Source organism: Trematomus bernacchii, unplaced genomic scaffold (assembly GCF_902827165.1).
Source record: "Trematomus bernacchii unplaced genomic scaffold, fTreBer1.1, whole genome shotgun sequence".
NCBI lineage: Eukaryota > Metazoa > Chordata > Actinopteri > Perciformes > Nototheniidae > Trematomus > Trematomus bernacchii.
This window is the reverse complement of record NW_022987572.1, coordinates 1-20836: the sequence shown is the minus strand read 5'-3', so window position 1 is coordinate 20836 and position 20836 is coordinate 1. Positions and strand designations below refer to the sequence as shown.

The window sequence follows — 20836 nt, the reverse complement described above, 5'->3', positions numbered from 1 at the left end:
AGTGCCCTCGCATTCCTCCATGGCTCAAAATGTCGAACTTAAACTATTTGGAGAACCAGAGAAATGTAAAAAATACGCCCCAAAATAGTGTCTCATCGGGTAGAGTCACCTGCAAAGTGCCCTCGCATTCCTCCATGTCAAACTTTAAGTATTGAGAGAACCAGGCTGGGGGGGTCCTTGCGCCACAAAATTAGGCCCACTCAAAGTGCTTGGTGAGCGGATACATTCTTCCATGATTTGCAACAGCCGTTTTTTTTTCTGAGTGCACCCAAAAACTGGGTTTCCGAATTCGTGCAGACGGTAGTTTGAAAAGTATGGATGAATCTTTTTGACAGAGAAGTGGAAATGAAGCCCAGGGACTTTTTCCCCTTCTCCGTTGTACCAACCATCGGAGAAGGGGAAAAAATCGGCCCGAAGCGCCAATAGTCTGGCCCCTTCTCCCGTTGGCACTCTGTCATTTTTTTGACAATTTTTCAAAACTTAATTTTTGATTATTTTAAGTTATAATTAAGCGTTTTCTTCAATTTTTTTTTGCTTTCCACGGGTGGGGGCGCCTGGCAGGCCGCCTATGAGCACCCAAATTCGGCCTGGATCATCCAGGATTTGTGGGCTAAGCTCCATAAACTGACTAAATCACCCAGAGAGGTCACCTTTCTAGCCCAAATATATATAATACAAATACATTTAAATAGTAAAAGGTGCACTTGTGCTCTGCATTACCCGGAATTTTATTTTCATAGCCCCATGATAGTGATTAAAAATCATTTTCATGGGAAAAAGTGTTAAAACGCCTGATTAAATTATATGCAGGACCCCAGTGAGCTCCAGACTATGTGCATTGTGTTGGGGAACCATATAAATGATAGAATAAATGCATTTAAATGCAAAAAATAATGATTTTAAATCATTTTAGGGGGACAATTGTGGAGAGGAGCCTGAAAATGACTCTGCAGCAGGCTGCCTATGAGCACCCAAATTCGGCCTTCTTCACGGAACCACGACCCCTTCTGTGGAGGGTATTCTCGTGCCCCTGGTGACTCTACAAGGGGGGTGGTTTTTATGGTGCTTCGATGTCCGCCCATCAGCATCCATATTCGGCCTTCTTGACGGCACCACCACCCCTTCTGTGGAGGGTATTCTCGTGCCCCTGGTGACTCTACAAGGGGGGTGGTTTTTATGGTGCTTCGATGTCCGCCCATCCATCCATATTCGGCCTTCTTGACGCCACCACCACCCCTTCTGTGGAGGGTATTCTCGTGCCCCGGGTGACTCTACAAGGGGGGTGGTTTTTATGGTGCTTCGATGTCCGCCTATGAGCACCCAAATTCGGCCTGGATCATCCAGGATTTGTGGGCTAAGCTCCATAAACTGACTAAATCACCCAGAGAGGTCACCTTTCTAGCCCGCTCACAGAGCCCCCAAGGACGGACTAGAGACCTCCAGCAGCACTCCCTAACAGTGGGACTCTGCACCTCCAGCAGAGACCAGGGGGAAATCACCTCTCTCTGCCCGCTCACAGAGCCCCCAAGGACGGACTAGAGACCTCCAGCAGCAGTCCCCAACAGTGGGACTTCCATAACCTTGCACTCACTTCACTTGTCTCACACACACCCAGGGGGGTGAAAGAGGACACATTGGAGCACACATTGACCCAGCAGTAAGTGCTTGAAACGTGGGTAAAGGTGTGTTAAACTGTGGGGTAACATGTTTCAAATGACAGCACGGTGCTGCTTGTTGGCAGGCTGACTCAGTTCACTTGTCTCACACACACCCAGGGGGGGAAAGATAACACTTGTACCCAGGAATAAGTGTTTGAAAGGCGGGGAAAAGTTGTTTGAAATAGTATAATATCTCCAGGGCGCATAACTGCACTTTACAAGCCAGAAATAATGTTTAAATGGTCTGGGAAAGTATTTTGAAATGTCTGGAAGAGAGTTTTAGACAGTCATTTTGCACGAAATCATTTAACATTGACGCTTTCCTGAAAATGCACAGAATATGTGCTTTTTCAGGAGACTGTCAATGTTAAATGATATCGCGCAAAATGACTGACTAAAACCCCGGAATAAGTGTTTGAAAGCGGGGAAAAGTTGTTTAAAATAGGCTGATACCTCCAGGACGCATAACATGGGTAAAAAGTGTGTTAAAAGGTCGGGGAACATGTTTCAAATGACAGCAGACTGGTGGTTGTTAGCAGGCTGGCTCAGTTCACTTGTCTCCACACACCCAGGGGGGGAAAGAGGACACATTGACCCAGGAAAGAGTCCTCAAAACGTGGGTAAAGCTGTGTCAAACAGTGGGGTAACATGTTTCAAATGACAGCACACTGCTGCTTGTTGGCAGGCTGACTCACTTCACTTGTCTCACACACACCCAGGGGGAAAAGGGCACATTGGAGCACACATTGACCCAGGAAAAGTCCTCGAAACGTGGGTAAAGATGTGTCAAACAGTGGGGTAACATGTTTCAAATGACAGCACACTGCTGCTTGTTGGCAGGCTGACTCACTTCACTTGTCTCACACACACCCAGGGGGAAGAAATATAACACTTGTACCCAGAATAAGTCTTTGAAACGCGGGGAAAAGTTGTTTGAAATAGTATAATATCTCCAGGGCGCATAACTGCACTTTACAAGCCAGAAATAATGTTTAAATGGTCGGGGAAAGTATTTTTAAATGTCTGGAAGAGAGTTTTAGACAGTCATTTTGCACGAAATCATTTAACATTGACGCTTTCCTGAAAATGCACAGAATATGTGCTTTTTCAGGAGACCGTGAATGTTAAATGATTTCGTGCAAAATGACTGGCTAAAACCCCGGAATAAGTGTTTGAAAGGCGGGGAAAAGTTGTTTAAAATAGTCTGATACCTCCAGGGCGCATCACCAAAAATGTACAAGCCAGGGAAGATGCCTGAATCCCGGATACTTTAGGTCTGTCACTTAGGGTGACCGCACCACTCCGACGCTCCCGAGAGCGGACGTCCATTGTTTGTAAGGCACCTAAGAGGGACAATGGCTCAAGTGCTAAGAGAGTTTATCTCCTGAGAGTTGCAACAGGGAAGACTATTTCTACAAGATTGGCAGAACTGTTCATCAATTTTCCAGATATTGAATCATTAAGAATAGATAATGGAAAACATTTAAAGAACTTTAATGTTCAAGATTTGTTAGAATCACGCGGTGTCACACAAATCTAGTCCGTCTCTTATAAACCTGAAACTAATGGTGTTGCTTAAAAAGCGCTAAGAAATTAAATGTATTATTATTCATATTAAAACTGAGGGAGAAGACCCCGTAGGGCTAAAAAATAATAATGTTGAGCTTGACACATTTTGCTTAAGTACACTGCACACAGATAAGAAAGTCAAATAATGGCCCTGCCACAGACTGCACTAGCGAATACATTCGGGGGGCTGGTAACCTGGTCCAGGGACGGGGTGTGTGTTCTCATCTAGTGGGGAAAGCCCTACTGGGTGCCAATATGGCCAAGCAAGGATACCTTCTTGAAGAGAGACTGGAGCCTTTGGAGTGGGGACCTTATGTTCCCGGTGAATGTGTAATTGGTAGAGTTGTTACTGCCATGGTAAGATGGCACGGCTCCCTAATGGGCCGTCTTTGAATCCTCCACTGGATTGCCTCGTCTCGGAAAGAGAGGGAGGCAAAGTGTTACTGTGCAGAGACTGCTCTTTGGAGCATCAGCCGAGGCTGATAGATGGCCATTGGCCACCTCAGGCAGCATATCTAGCTGTCATTGCACGTAAGATGGGGAGAAATGAAGGACCTGCGAGTCCCATCTGGGACTTTTTCTGTTCAGAGCAGTTTTGTCTGCTAGTTCAATATAGGATCCAATGCATTCTGTTTTGGGGGGAAATGAAGAAGACATTTGTGAATGATTTACGGCTAAAAATTGTCGATGCTTTCAATAAAGCTAAGTGGAGACTTTTGGCTTTTCTTATTATTCTAGCTGTCGCAATAGTTTCAGGTGTTTTGTTCAGATTTGGACTGCTTCAACAAGCACTACTGTACATGACAACATTATTTGTGTTCCTGATAAAATTCACCTTTAAGATGATTTGGCTGGCCATTAAACTGCTAAGGCTAATCTTAAAATGTACATGTTTCTTTTTGGGTCATGGGTTAACAAAACAAGGGAGTTAAACAAACGAAGACATTTAGGGAGGGAGAGTCCTGTTGTTCAGGGGGATCAACATGATTTCTACTCTCCCAACTTTGCTAAAAGCCTTTATCCATAAAAGCTGCTTAAGAAAACAATTATAAAGAAAATGTTCAAAACTGCTGAGAGGGAGATTTCTCCTCTTTTGCCTCTCCTCCTTGCTGCAGGCTAAGCACCGGATGTTGATGTGGTTTGACATGCAGCTCCGAGTTAGAGATCAGCACCCCCGCCTTTACATACTCTCACTACTCTCTGGACCTGAGACAGTGACAGTACGTAATGGAGAGACAGAGCTTTACCTCTGAGAATGCTTCATCCCAGTCAATACAAGAGATCCTGATTGGAATCATTTTGACTATTTTTCATTTAGTTTTGATTACTAAAGTTGTTAAAGAATGGGGGATTTGTGACTTTGATCTTAGTTTAGCCCCATTTTACTTATTAGAAACTTGCAAAATGGCCAATCGGCCAATGCTGAGTTGTTGAAACTCCCGAAAATGTTCCCATTTTTGAATGTGCGTTAAAAAACATAGAGCAAGGTGAAATAAAATGTTACATGTCAGTAAAAACAGAGTAACAGTGTTGTGCCTGTTTGTAGCGTTAGCATATTTCTTCTTCTTCTACTTCTTCTTCTACCTCTCTTCTTCGTCTTCTTCTAATTCCATGTACCTGCCCACGAAATATTGGATAAAAGAAACTCGGCTAGTAGTGTCAACTAAATCCATAGTATTACAACAAAAGTGCTTTAAACGAGGTAAATTACGAATTTATGTTCTCATTCGCCAAGTGTGGGATTGAATATTAAATTAGTTTAGATTAGATTTATTGTCCCCAGGGGGAAATTCATTTTCACAACACTGTGAAAACAATATGAAATCAACAAAAATAAGACAGACAACTACAGATAGCACCACACATGATGGTTACTTGTTATTATTTAGGGCTGCCTGTGTCACAGTCTGCTCCCTCACTCACCTATTTTCTGCATTAACATTCCTTAGTCACCTGGTAGTCACACCCTGTTTCTCTCTCTCACTCTGTTACACCCATCAGCTCCATTAGTATATAGGCCCACTTCACTCTCACCTCAGTGCCAGATCGTACTTTGCCGCATGCCAGTCTTTCCCGCATTACCTTCCATATTGCTGACCCGGTTTCGACCCTGTCTGCCCCTGGATTATTCTGCCTTGTCTGCTCCCTGACCCTGCCTGTACCTGCGTCTCCCGTCTTGCTTACTCCTGGAACCCTCGCCTGTCCCCGACCAGCCCTTTGCCTACTGTCTGCCGGTTTGTCCCCGACCAGCCCTTTGCCTATAATAAAGCTGGTTACCGACTATCCCTGGTTTCCCGTGTGTTGCATTTTGGTTCTCAGCTGAGCCTGAGGCCCTGCATTGACTATCGGGGCCTGAACGACGTCACTATGAATAATTGATATCCTTTGCCACTCATCTCGTCAGCGTTCGAGTTACTACAAGGGGCTACAATCTTCACTAAACTGGATTTACGGAACGCTTATCACCTGGTACGAATCCGAGAGGGGGACGAGTGGAAGACCACCTTCAACACCTCTTCGGGACATTATGAGTACCTGGTGATGCCATTTGGACTTACCAACGCCCCTGCGGTTTTCCAAGCGTTGGTGAGCGACGTACTCCGGGACATGTTGGATCGTTATGTTTTTGTTTATCTGGACGATATTTAGATTTTTTCAAAGAATCTCAAGGAACACATCCACCACGTCCAGACAGTTCTTCAGAGACTTCTGGAGAACTCGCTGTTCGTCAAGACGGAGAAGTGCAAGTTTCACACTTCTTCGGTCGCCTTTCTAGGCTACATCGTGGGTCAAGGAAGTGTGGAGATGGATCCCTCCAAAGTTTCAGCGGTTAGCTCGAGGCGGGTTCCTGATTCCCGGAAGGAGCTGCAGCATTTCCTTGGATTCGCTAACTTTTACAGACGGTCTTTTCAGGACCTCAAGGGCCGGTTTACGTCAGCTCCTATCCTACAAGTACCAGACCCTGCTGGTCAGTTGGTGGTGGAGGTGGACGTAGGGGTGGGGGCCATGCCTTAACCCGACCATGGTTAAATCAATTGGATGCCACATGTTGAAATCACATTAAATATGTATTTGAAAATCTAGCCATCTAATATGTTGTAATTAAATGTAATGTTTGAAAGAATTGTAACCCGACAATATGAATGAAATCATGTAAAAATCTCCTTTCTTTTTCAAATGCATCTCAGAGAGCTTTAACCTGTTAAGCCCGAGAGATCTAACTGATCATTTTTATTTATTTTTCAAAAGAAAACCCACAATGCTAACACTGAGCCTCTGAATTAGCAACGAGCGAAAAATGCTAACAGATTACTGCACCGAAAATCACTCACAAAACCTTATAATTTATCTTTTCTCCCACATCCATGACATCGATTCACATCGTGAGGTCACACAGAATCGATGGGTACCCTCATTATCACTGAATTATACGAATTTGCGACGTTATAAACAAAAACAGACATCAAAAGAGGTGACGCTAGTTAGCTAAAAATTGTAACATTCTTACCTTGGCTCTGTAGTCTCTCCAAAGTGGTCTTCAATGGCATTAAAACGAAAAAAAAACGCTGCTGAAGTTAATCCATAGGTTAATCCAATGTGTATGTGTCCCTTTGAAATAATTTCTGATAATCCATGAGAAATAAAACGGATAATCCATGCTTTTCCGTTTCTAGATGTCAGAGCTAGAGTGTAGCTTCACTCTAATGCAACATTACATGTGCAAAGCCCCCACCTTTTTGTTTCACAATGAGTGTGTGTGGGGGACTCCCCTTTCCATTCTATTGGCTCTAACGGTCAGAAAGAGGTGTCAACCATCAAAATCGACCAAAGGGTTCCAGAGATATGAAAAAAAAAACATTTCCACCCAAATCACCTCAAAGGTGGAGTGTTTTTGGCTAACCCTCTCTAAAAAGGTCAAATGTCACTTGTTTTGCATCAATCTTGATACAGGGTTATTATATGTTGTACTTTGGATCCCTAAAGCTTTTAGTCTACCTTACCATCATCCAAGGGTAGTTTTCACTATAAGTAAAAAAGAATTTTTGGACGGACACTATAATTTACAATGTTCAATCTGAATTTTCTTTAAAATAAAAAATGTCTATATTGTTATGACTTTTGTACATCCAACTCACAGGTTTATCATTACTTTGAGAACAAAGATTATTCATTTAACCCTTTTAGAAGGGAAGATATGGTCATTTGTTCTGGGAATGTCATTTTCAGGCCTGAGACCTGAAAAACAGGCTCAGGGCATAACAGGTTAAAATCTCTACTTCCGACATCTAGTGGAAAAATAAAATCAATACAAATCCGAATTGTTTTAGATTTATTTGGTCAATTCAATTTTGCTAATCATAGCTTTAAAGAAAAGGTGTGCTTTGCATATATTAAGAGGGAGATGGAGAATGTCTAATTATTTAGTCATTTTAGTCAAATCAATGGCACAAAACTGCAAAAAATAGAAATATTATAGATCACCGCTACCAAGGCTCTTTATGTTGATCAACCGGCCCATCACACTCTACAGGACGTCTTAGTCATCGAAATATATTTAACTTGAGACTGCTTTATTTCCTGATGTTACCTTTAATCAGAGGCAAGAAGCTAAAGACTACAACTCCCATGATCCAACGCTACCTCACCACACAGCAATCTCTGTCTTTTGTTAATGTTGGATTGAGAGCCCCCTAGTGGCAGAAAATGGCAAATCTTACAATTAAATGCATAAAAATCAAAGAGTTCTGTTCATTAAGAACTACTTTTTATCTGTATTGAGGACAAAAATCAAGTTAGTATTGTAAAGGAATTGTGATGGTAATTTGAAGTGGAATACTGTGTGTGTGTGTGTGTGTGTGTGTGTGTGTGTGTGTGTGTGGTGTGTGTGTGTGTGTGTGTGTGTGTGTGTGTGTGTGTGTGTGTGTGTGTGTGTGTGCAGCAGTATCGGATGTAAAGTTTTGTTTGTGCGCGTGCAGCCGTGCATAAACAGCTCAGCTAATTTGGAAGTTGAGGCGAGATGTCAAGGATCTCACACACACACACACACACACACACAAACAAACCACACACACACACACACACACAAACCACACACACACACACACACACCAAACACACACACCACACACACACACACACACACACCACACACACACACACACACACACACACCACACACACCACACACACACACACACACACACACACACACACACACACTTACTGCTGTCAGAAGTCAGGACTCAGCCGTCGCTCTTTCACTACCATCTTGAAAATATATTAGCGGTTTGTCTGCAGGAGGAGAAGTCAGTGAGTCCTACATGACTGTATCTGAGGTAAGTCGACATTCTGTTATTTATATTCATCTGTATTTTATTTATTTATATAAGAAGGTCGGAAAAAACGATGTTTACATGTTGACAGTTAGCAAAGTTTTGCAGTGAAAATGTTATCTCAACACTTCAACTTTATGGTAGATTTCTAAGTCATTCCCTGTGAACAATTCTCACATTCATCTTTAACATTTCTACTCCATTTATTCTCAAAATGTCTCTGACTCTATTCTCCGCAATTCACATTGATTCTTGACTTTTACTCAATATTTGTACTTTATTCCCCACATTTTACATTTTAAATTCAACTTAATTTTTGACATTTGAACTTTATTCTAACACATACAAACAGCTGCGTTTTTGAAATGATAAAATAATTCAAATCAACAAAATGACATTTCCATGTAGCTTTAAAGTTTCTGAGGGGATTTTATGATGTATTTTGTATTTAGTGTCTCTACTGGGACATGTCTCAAGGCCTAACCATACTGTGCTAAGCCGTGCTAGGTCCTGCAGTGGAAAAGCGCCATAAGATCCGGTGTTAAAGGCAGGGAAATAAAACATAACATACTTTAAACAAGTCCGTGAATTTGATGCTGAACTAACTGTGGACATCAAAGCAGGTATTTAGTGGTTTTCTGTGTTATATTTCATCATTTCGGAGGGTTTTCAAAGTGGAAATGTGTGTTTTTTTCCACCGCAGTAAGCTGATCTCTTGTAAAGGTCAAAAGTCAGGAGGACTTTGTAACGACAGTAAAGTGTGTATGTACGGATAAATATTTAATAACACGGACAAACTGTTCTCAACGCAGGATTTAACAGTGTGTGTGTGTGTGTGTGTGTGTGTGTGTGTGTGTGTGTGTGTGCGTGTGTGTGCGCGAATGATTAAGAAGTTATTGAAGAAATTGATTCATTATTGATAAGGTTATGAAAGACAGCTGATTGGATTATCCATGAGACCAGATAATAAAACTGTCCAAGTTACACACACACACACACACACACACACACACACACACACACACACACACACACACACACACACACACACACACACACACAACACACCCACCACCACACCACACACACACACACACACACACACACTCTAAAGTTTTCCAAACCTCTCCCCCTCCAGATGTCGTGGCGCTCGTCTTTCCGATGCTCAAAGTTTCGTCACGTTTTCGGGAAGCCGTCCAATAAGGAGCACAGCTACGACGGGGTGCCAATCACACGCGGTGTCCATGACAACCACTACTGCTCAGCAAGCCATCCCTGCTTCATCGCCGTGGTGACGGAGTGCGAAGGGGGCGGGGCTTTCCTGGTGCTGCCCCTCCACCACGTGAGAATTCTGTTGAAAATATAAAATATTAGACAAAAAGAAGTACAAATATTTGTTGATACAAACCAGAACACACACAGAACATCATGAACATGGTATTGTCCACAGTATTGACTGTTACATGTCCAATATGTGAAATATGTCATGTAAAGCGCTTTGAGCACTTGAAAAGGCGCTCTAATAAAAAATGTAATGAATTATTATTATTATTATACATTCCGGCGTTACTCTTTTGTTTCCCTGCTCTCAGACGGGCCGGGTGGACCCTCAGCACCCGAGGGTCTGTGGCCACAGAGGACGGGTTCTGGACGTGAAGTGGAACCCGTTCAACGATCACTGCATCGCCTCGTGTTCGGAGGACGGCACCGTAAGCACCTGTGTGTTTACATGCATGTGTTTACAGACATACAAGTACCTCAAAACTGTACTTTTATGCAGTACTTTTGTTTGAAAAATATCACTTGTTATCATGTTACTCTGATACTGGAAGAGGACATTCAGTATTTTCCCAACAACTTTAGCAAGAGTACTGTGTGTTCAGGTGAAGATCTGGGACGTCCCGGTGTGCGGCGTCCAGCAGAACCTCACCACGGCCAGGAAGACTCTGATTGGTCACTCCAGGAGGGTGGGGCTTATCGAGTGGCATCCAATAGCTGAGAACCTGCTGCTAAGCTCCGCCTACGACTACAAGGTCAGGATCCGGATTTGCCGAATTATAAACCAAGGTTAATCTTACAAATTAGAAAATATAAAAGGTCTCCTATTATACTATTTGTAGGCATATATTATAGGTCTTAGATATATAAATAACATGTCTATGAAGTGTTTTGCTCAAAATACCAAACAGATAATTCTAGCCTCAAACCCCTCTATTTCAGCCCTGTTACTAAAGTCATGATTCTGGGTCTAAAGCTTTAAAAAAAAGCTGCCAGCAGAAACTCAACTAAATGCTGCCATGATTAACCGCCATATTATGTTCCAAACCACATCAAGGATTATTTCTGAAACAGTATGGAGCTCAAACTCTTTTTGTCTCTCAGGTTTACCACAAGGTGAGTTCCTTTTTATTTCCTGCTTCTTTACACATGCTCTCTCCAGTACAGGTTAGCACTAAGTGTTAGCGATGCTTGCTAATGTAAACAAAGCCCATATTACGTCCAAAACTTTGCGCATTGTTTCTGATAGCAACGTTTCTGATTGGGCCGTGGGTGTAAAGCCCGCCCACATTTCAGATATTATGTCATATCGGATGCAGATCTGGATCAGCTCCGTTGTTCCCCCGTTTTTAGAGATGTGGGTACGGAGGAAAAGAGAGAGGGTTTTATTTTCTGACACTTTGTGAGTTCCCTGACACACCGGGGACACATAATGTATAACATACATCAAAAAGTGCATTTTGCATGATATGAAACCTTTAAACACTTACAAATTGGGTATTTTTAGGACCAAACAGCCCTGATTTTGCCTCTGTTTCCCCAGGTCCTCCTCTGGGATGTTTCCCAGGCGGGTTCGGTCCTCAGGTGTCCGGTCCGGGTGGTTCTGTCTCCGGTTCACCATCGATACCCGTCTGACGCTCTGCTGCTGTCCGTCAGCTTCAACTCTGACGGCAGCCGGCTGGCCGTCACATCCAAAGACCGACGGGTTAGAGTCCTGGACCCTCGAACAGGAAAGATCTTACAGGTACGCATGGTGGGAAGTAGTGGAGTGCAAATACTTCGTTACTGTACTTAAGTACATTTTTCTGGTATCAGTACTTTACTCAGACTTTTTACTTTGACTTCTTACATGTTGAACACAAATACCTGTACTTTCTACTTCTTACATGTTGAACCCAAATACCTGTACTTTCTACTTCTTACATGTTGAACACAAATACCTGTACTTTCTACTTCTTACATGTTGAACACAAATACCTGTACTTTCTACTTCTTACATGTTGAACACAAATACCTGTACTTTCTACTTCTTACATGTTGAACACAAATACCTGTACTTTCTACTTCTTACATGTTGAACACAAATACCTGTACTTTCTACTTCTTACATTTTGAACACAAATACCTGTACTTTCTACTTCTTACATTTTGAACACAAATACCTGTACTTTCTACTTCTTACATGTTGAACACAAATACCTGAACTTTCTACTTCTTACATTTTCCAAACAGGGCTGGTTCCTTTAGTTTGAATGTGTGTTTGGTGGCGTGATCATTATTATTTAGAGTCATTGCGTGCCTATTGATTTGAACACGATCCGTGTATCCATCATTTTCTGGTCTTCTCTAAAGAAGAGGGACCAATGAAAACGTTGTCATGTTGCCGTTGTTCAGCATGGAAACATTCATTAGCTAACAATGACATTATTGTTCTATTAATATAAAGGGAGGTCAGGTACTCTTTAAAACAGCTGCTAGTTATGGGTACTTTTTACTTCAAGTGGACGTATCATGCTATATTATAATAATATAGTGTAGGCATATTTATACTTTTTTTTTTCAAAATATCAAACAGATCATGCATTTTAGCCATGCCTCATTTTGCTCAATTTGAAATGTTTTAGCTCTGTTTTTGCAAGGGCTGATTCAGTGAGAACAGCACCACCTACAGGCCTGGCATATGTACTACATCGTCTCCAGCGCTTTCGAACGGCAATGGCCGTGGCTGTCTCGTCCTGATTGGTGGAGTTGGCCCAATAGCCGTAGCGCCACTTTCCTGATGTCAGGACAGTGTTCAAATCTGGATCAGTTTTTATCAGATCCGTTGCAGCCCCTTTTTTAGAGATTTGGGTATGGAGGAAAATAGAGAGGGTTGTGTTTTCTGACACTTGGTGAGTTCCCTGGAACACCGGGGACACATATTCATGTATAAAAGACGTACACAAGTGCATTTTGCATGATAGGTCCCCTTTAAGTACATTTCAAAGCCTCTTTACTTTTACTTGAGTAAAGAAGTTTAGTCAGTACTTCTACTTTTACCAGAGTATTTTTAAACACGAGTATCTGTACTTCTGGTTGAGTAAAGGATGTGTTGCCATCTCTGCTCAGGTGTGTTTTAGAAATGCTCATTGTGTGGTAATACCAGTGGTAGAAGTATTCAGATGCTTTACTTGAGTAAAAGTACCAATATAGTCAACATTTATGCCTTTTCTAACTCAGAAATTAGGTTTAATTTTGTGTAAATGAAGTCTATTGACCATAAAGAGTCAAATGTGTTGTAATAAGTCAGAATAAAGTTGACTTAAAAGATGTAAAACAGATTTGGGTGATTATTTATACGATAAACTATGTAGAACAACAGTTCCACAAAGTACTCATTGTGCATAAAATTGCCTTTATGTGTATATCATTACATTATGTGACATTTCTAATATTGTTTTATCACATTTTACTGCTGTAGACAAACAAAGTCCTGGTTGACTTTTTGTCAAATATTTCAATAGTTTTGCTCTTTTCTGACTAAAGTCCACGAGTTAATATTACATAATTTATCTTTTAAATGTACTGGAGTAGACGTATAAAGTAGCATAAAATGAAAATACACAAGAAAAGTACCTCACAATTGTACTTAAGTACATGAGTAAATGTACTTAGTTACTTCCCACCTCTGGGTTATATTGATAACTTTTCTCCAACCTTTAGGTGTCCCGGAGTATTTCCCACAGAGCGAGTAAGGTGTTGTTCATCGGAGGACTGAAGATGCTTCTCTCCACCGGCAGTTCGATCTGGAACCACCGACAGATCGTCCTCTGGGACCCCGTGAGACTCAAACACACACTTTACCTTCTAATTCAATGCTTCATTAGTTAAAGGTCTCCAATTATACTATTTTTAGACATATATTATAGCTCAAATGCTTTCTCTTGCCTTCTCTCTCTCCACTACAGGTTAGCTCTGAGTGTTAGCGATGCTTGCTAATGTAAACAAAGACCATATTACTTCCAGAACACGTCAGGCATTGTTTCTGATACAGCAACGTTTCTGATAGGCCCGTGGGTGTAAAGCCCGCCTACATTTCAGATATTACGTCATATCGGACACAAATCTGGATCAGCTCCGTTGTACCCCCGTTTTTAGAGATGTGGGTACGGAGAGGTTTTCTGACACTTTGTGAGTCTCCGGACACACCGGAGACACATATTTATGTAAAAAAGACATAAAAAAGTGCATTTTGTATGATAGGAGACCTTTAAATTAAGGTTTATTTGTTTCTAGGACGACTTATCTGAGCCGCTGTACGAAGAAGTTCTGGACGGATCTGCAGGAGTCCTCTTCCCGTTCTACGATCCGGACACACACATGCTCTACCTGGCTGGAAAGGTCTTACAAAACACACAGATTACCCAGAACTCCTTGCATATTGATGGTGTTCCAGTCTGGTTGTTAGGAAATTGAACCTAAAGGGAATTTAAATACCTTTATTCAGGGTGACGGGAACATCCGGTACTACGAGCTGAGCACGGAGAAACCTTACATCAGCTTCCTGACAGAGTATCGGTCTCTGCTGCCACAGAAAGGACTCGGTGAGGTCAACAAACCCATTCAAAAGTGTAGTGTTTTGTTGCTTTTTAACATATATTTGCAGCCTAAAACTTAAACCTTACCCTACCAGTTAGCGCCCAATCGTACATGATAATGCAGGAAAAACATACACTCTTATTTTGTAAAAACACTCTCCACCATGTCTTAGCTAGCTTTACAACTTTACTTTTGGCCAAACTTATTTGAGGAAAAGACCAATATAGTTAGCTTTACAAGATATATTTTTCCAAAACACGACATTAGCTAGCTGTAGAATATGGTATTCAGAATAAAATACCAAGTAAAGCAGCAGCACAAACACTTAGTTTGGAAATTAACCAACTTAGCGAGTTTCCCTGGACTTATTCTGTAGAAAAAGCCAACTGTACAAACCCATTTCTAAGAAAATTAGCAATAAAGATAGCTGAAACGTGCATTTAAAACGAACCTAAACGGTTAACGAAGACACACATTTTGGGCAGTCTAACTTAGTTATCTATACCAACACTGAATGTTATCAAGATCACCATGTTCAACTTGTTACTTATACAATAAATACCTTTAGCTAGCTTTCGTATGCTAGCTGTTTCCCGATGTTTAACGATCAACTGTCACTATAGGCGTGATGCCAAAGCGCGGACTGGACGTTAGCGCCTGCGAAGTTTTCAGATTTTACCGTCTGATCTCCATCAAAGACTTGGTGGAGCCACTTTCCATGATCGTACCGAGGAAAGAGGTTAGCATCAAACGTTTACTAGGTATTTACTGACCATTTAGACAAAGAAGCTACTTGGTTTTTTATTTCCGTCTATCCTTCCAGTCCAGAGAGGGCAAGAGTACACACATCCTTTACTCAAGTAGAAGTACAGATACTCGTGTTTAAAAGTACTCTGGTCAAAGTAGAAGTACTGACTAAACTTCTTTACTCAAGTCAAAGTAAAGAGGCTTTGAAATGTACTTCAGTAAAAAGTACCCATAACTAGCAGCTGTTTTAAAGAGTACCTGACCTCCCTTTATATTAATAGAACAATAATGTCATTGTTAGCTAATGAATGTTTCCATGCTGAACAACGGCAACATGACAACGTTTTCATTGGTCCCTCTTCTTTAGAGAAGACCAGGAAATGATGGATACACGGATCGTGTTCAAATCAATAGGCACGCAATGACTCTAAAGAATAATGATCACGCCACCAAACACACATTCAAACTAAAGGAACCAGCCTGTTTGGGAAATGGAGAAGTAGAAAGTACAGGTATTTGTGTTCAACATGTAAGAAGTAGAAAGTACAGGTATTTGGGTTCAAAATGTAAGAAGTAGAAAGTACAGGTCTTTGTGTTCAACATGTAAGAAGTAGAAAGTACAGGTATTTGTGTTCAACATGTAAGAAGTAGAAAGTTCAGGTATTTGTGTTCAACATGTAAGAAGTAGAAAGTACAGGTATTTGTGTTCAACATGTAAGAAGTAGAAAGTACAGGTATTTGGGTTCATCATGTAAGAAGTAGAAAGTACAGGTATTTGGGTTCATCATGTAAGAAGTAGAAAGTACAGGTATTTGTGTTCAACATGTAAGAAGTAGAAAGTACAGGTATTTGTGTTCAACATGTAAGAAGTAGAAAGTACAGGTATTTGTGTTCAACATGTAAGAAGTAGAAAGTTCAGGTATTTGGGTTCAACATGTAAGAAGTAGAAAGTTCAGGTATTTGTGTTCAACATGTAAGAAGTAGAAAGTACAGGTATTTGTGTTCAACATGTAAGAAGTAGAAAGTTCAGGTATTTGTGTTCAACATGTAAGAAGTAGAAAGTTCAGGTATTTGTGTTCAACATGTAAGAAGTAGAAAGTACAGGTATTTGAGTTCAACATATAAGAAGTAGAAAGTACAGGTCTTTGTGTTCAACATGTAAGAAGTAGAAAGTACAGGTATTTGGGTTCAAACATGTAAGAAGTAGAAAGTACAGGTATTTGGGTTCATCATGTAAGAAGTAGAAAGTACAGGTATTTGTGTTCAACATGTAAGAGTAGAAAGTACAGGTATTTGTGTTCAACATGTAAGAAGTAGAAAGTACAGGTATTTGGGTTCAACATGTAAGAAGTAGAAAGTACAGGTATTTGGGTTCATCATGTAAGAAGTAGAAAGTACAGGTATTTGTGTTCAACATGTAAGAAGTAGAAAGTACAGGTATTTGGGTTCATCATGTAAGAAGTAGAAAGTACAGGTATTTGTGTTCAACATGTAAGAAGTAGAAAGTACAGGTATTTGGGTTCATCATGTAAGAAGTAGAAAGTACAGGTATTTGGGTTCATCATGTAAGAAGTAGAAAGTACAGGTATTTGTGTTCAACATGTAAGAAGTAGAAAGTACAGGTATTTGTGTTCAACATGTAAGAAGTAGAAAGTACAGGTATTTGTGTTCAACATGTAAGAAGTAGAAAGTACAGGTATTTGTGTTCATCATGTAAGAAGTAGAAAGTACAGGTATTTGGGTTCAACATGTAAGAAGTAGAAAGTACAGGTATTTGGGTTCATCATGTAAGAAGTAGAAAGTACAGGTATTTGTGTTCAACATGTAAGAAGTAGAAAGTACAGGTATTTGGGTTCATCATGTAAGAAGTAGAAAGTACAGGTATTTGGGTTCAACATGTAAGAAGTAGAAAGTACAGGTATTTGGGTTCATCATGTAAGAAGTAGAAAGTACAGGTATTTGGGTTCATCATGTAAGAAGTAGAAAGTACAGGTATTTGTGTTCAACATGTAAGAAGTAGAAAGTACAGGTATTTGTGTTCATCATGTAAGAAGTAGAAAGTACAGGTATTTGGGTTCAACATGTAAGAAGTAGAAAGTACAGGTATTTGGGTTCATCATGTAAGAAGTAGAAAGTACAGGTATTTGTGTTCAACATGTAAGAAGTAGAAAGTACAGGTATTTGTGTTCAACATGTAAGAAGTAGAAAGTACAGGTATTTGTGTTCAACATGTAAGAAGTAGAAAGTACAGGTATTTGGGTTCATCATGTAAGAAGTAGAAAGTACAGGTATTTGAGTTCAACATGTAAGAAGTAGAAAGTACAGGTATTTGTGTTCAACATGTAAGAAGTAGAAAGTACAGGTATTTGGGTTCAACATGTAAGAAGTAGAAAGTACAGGTATTTGGGTTCATCATGTAAGAAGTAGAAAGTACAGGTATTTGAGTTCAACATGTAAGAAGTAGAAAGTACAGGTATTTGTGTTCAACATGTAAGAAGTAGAAAGTACAGGTATTTGTGTTCAACATGTAAGAAGTAGAAAGTACAGGTATTTGGGTTCAACATGTAAGAAGTAGAAAGTACAGGTATTTGTGTTCAAAATGTGAGAAGTAGAAAGTACAGGTATTTGTGTTCAACATGTAAGAAGTAGAAAGTACAGGTATTTGTGTTCAACATGTAAGAAGTAGAAAGTTCAGGTATTTGTGTTCAACATGTAAGAAGTAGAAAGTTCAGGTATTTGGGTTCAACATGTAAGAAGTAGAAAGTACAGGTATTTGTATTCAACATGTAAGAAGTCAAAGTAAAAAGTAGTCAGGAAATAGTAGAGTAAAGTACTGATACCAGAAACATGTACTTAAGTACAGTAACGAAGTATTTGTACTCCACTCCTTCCCACCTCTGTTCCAGTCTGGTATTTTCCAAGCGGATCTGTACCCGATGACGGCAGGAAACCAGGCTTCCATGACGGCTCAGGAGTGGCTGTCGGGGATCAACAGAAGTCAGTAACTCATCCCTTTGGAGCCAAAATGGCTGACATACATGATCACTCACCTCTTGTTTCTCTCGCTTTAGGTCCAGTGCTGATGTCCCTGAAACCGGGGATAGGAGTGTCCAACCCTTACCCAGAAACCCCTGCAGAGAAGATGGCTCCAGAGAGAACTGAGAATAACCTGGACTTTATGGAAGAGGTAGTCGAAATCAATCAATGAAACAATAGTTTAGAGAAGGGTTTAGCGTTGAATTATCTAAAAATAAGTGTTTTTGGGGCAAAATGGCATCATTTGACTGACATGGAAGATATCATTCGTAGTAGAAGTAGACAAAACCCCAGAAGTGGGAGAAGTACTCTGATCTTGTACTTGAGTAAAAGTAGAAGTACTCAGGTCTTGTAGTAAAAAGATAAGTACTCAGATCTTGGACTTGAGTAAAAGTAGAAGTACTCAGATCTTGTACTTGAGTAAAAGTAGAAGTACTCAGGTCTTGTAGTAAAAAAATAAGTACTCTGATCTTGTACTTGAGTAAAAGTAGAAGTACTCAGATCTTGTACTTGAGTAAAAGTAGAAGTACTCAGATCTTGTACTTGAGTAAAAGTAGAAGTACTCAGATCTTGTACTTGAGTAAAAGTAGAAGTACTCAGATCTTGTTCTTGAGTAAAAGTAGAAGTACTCAGATCTTGTACTTAAAAGTAGAAGTACTCAGATCTTGTACTTAAAAGTAGAAGTACTCAGATCTTGTACTTAAAAGTAGAAGTACCAGAGTGTAGGAATACTCTGTTTCAGTAAAAGTCCTGCATTCAAAATGTTACTAAAGTAAAAGTATAAAAGTATTATCATCAAAATATACGTAAAGTACCAAAAGTAAAAGTAGTCATTGTGCAGATTGGTCAGAGTACAGTACAGTAAAGTACTTAGTTACTTCACCTCTGCATTACACAACACATGTTTTAAACCTTGTAGACGGCCTTGATGGAGGTCGTTGCTCTCAGATTGACCTCCAGTTTTGTTTTTTGTTGAGCATAACTACAGCCTTGCGTTGTTCGATATTTTTAAATAAATATGTTTTGCCCCCCCTGACTAAATCTAAAAGCTAAAAACATATTTGCATTTTTCCGAGCTCACAGAGAGGTCAAAATATATTTATATTTGCTGCAACACAAACACCTGACTTCAGACGCTCCCTGTGGTTATGAAACCTTTCATAATGGTGTGTTATGAACATGATCAAAGTGCAGTGTGTGTGTGTGTGTGTGTGTGTGTGTGTAAGTGTAAAACAAGTAGAAGTACCAGAGTGTAGGAATACTCTGCATTCAAAATGTTCCTCAAGTAAAAGTAGAAAAGTATTATCATCAAAATATAGTTAAAGTACCGTCAGTAAAAGTATTCATTGTGCAGATTGCTGCATTTCAGAACAATATGATATGTTTTATAATGATTGATCATGCAGCACAGGTAGTTCACTTTTAGCAATATTGGGCTGTGATCAACTTTAGAAGCTGTGTTAACGAAACCTGACAATTCCTTTAAAATGTCATATATATTTACAGCCGATTTGAGCTTGAATATGAAGGAAAATGGCCGTTATTCTGTCACTAAGTCAGCGTTTGTCCTGATCTCTTCTTTGAGGCCTTCCTGGAGGAGCAGCTCTCCTATCAGGACGCCAAATATCCCCGAAAAGTGAGCGATTTGTCGGGTTGGCAACCAGACGAGACGCTGTTGACGAACTTCTTCACGCCGCACTGCTGCGAGCCTGCAGAGAAACCGCCGCCAAACACCGAGAACGAGGTGGGAACACATCAGAAAACAGGAGAATATCCGGCGTGCAAAATGTTTCATCTTCCTGCTAAGAAAAGTGTTTCATTCTTTCAGCTCCTGCAAGCTTTCTACAGACAGCAGGACGAGATCAGAGGCCTGAGGGACAAACTGAACGAGAAAGATGTGAGTAAGGACACAGAAGGAGGCTAAAAAGTATGTGTTATTCTCTAAAATAATTTAAAAAATTGTCTTATTGAAGTGTTTGGAGCCTTGGGGACAAAATAGGTTATTTTCAGTGAAATGATAAGCATCAAAAAGGCCCAAAAAGTTATCGTACAGAAACGTAAGGTTGGTTTTTGAGTCTAATTCATCCTCAAATTATCATCTTTCATGGTCCAAGTTCTTCATTTCCTCTTTTGAGCATCTATTGTTGTCTGTTTCCCATTCTTTAATTCACTTGTTTTTGCATTATTTGTCGAGCACTATGAGCGACATCTCAGAGTTGATTTTAACATAGTTATGTTTTGTTGTACCTGTACAGGTGAGGATCTCTCAGCTGGAGCTAGACATCAGAAACACCAGAAACAACCTGAGGGCGACTTTCTGAACCAAACAAACAAATCAACATTTACAACAAATAAACTGAAAAACAGAGACATTTTAACCCGGTTATTATTTTAGCCCTTCTAAGATCATATATTCTTGCAGTAGCATTTAAAACAAAGTATTTCACATAGAAATAAAAAGAATAGAAAATAAACAATTATACAATATAAAATTGCACATTTGAACATAAATACCATAATAATGAATAATCCTTAGCTCTAAAAATACTAATGTGTAATGTATGCACAATAACCCTGGATTAGAATACCATATTAAAACATTTTATTTTAAATTATATCGTCCTCTGGTGGACAACT

At 40.2% G+C, this 20836-nt stretch overlaps 1 protein-coding gene across 1 annotated transcript; it reads left to right on the top strand.

Annotated features, from left to right (window-relative positions):
• Window positions 1–8517: 8517 nt before the first annotated feature.
• Window positions 8518–20569, top strand: LOC117479354 (coronin-2B-like). Its single transcript, XM_034126283.1, has 14 exons — window positions 8518–8563; window positions 9699–9902; window positions 10153–10269; window positions 10444–10593; window positions 11382–11582; window positions 13541–13657; window positions 14114–14218; window positions 14325–14421; window positions 15040–15155; window positions 18070–18160; window positions 18235–18350; window positions 19785–19943; window positions 20028–20096; window positions 20455–20569. Exons 1-14 carry the CDS (start codon window positions 8549–8551, stop codon window positions 20518–20520), a joined length of 1623 nt encoding a protein of 540 aa, XP_033982174.1. The 5' UTR covers window positions 8518–8548; the 3' UTR covers window positions 20521–20569.
• The last annotated feature ends 267 nt before the right edge of the window (window positions 20570–20836 follow it).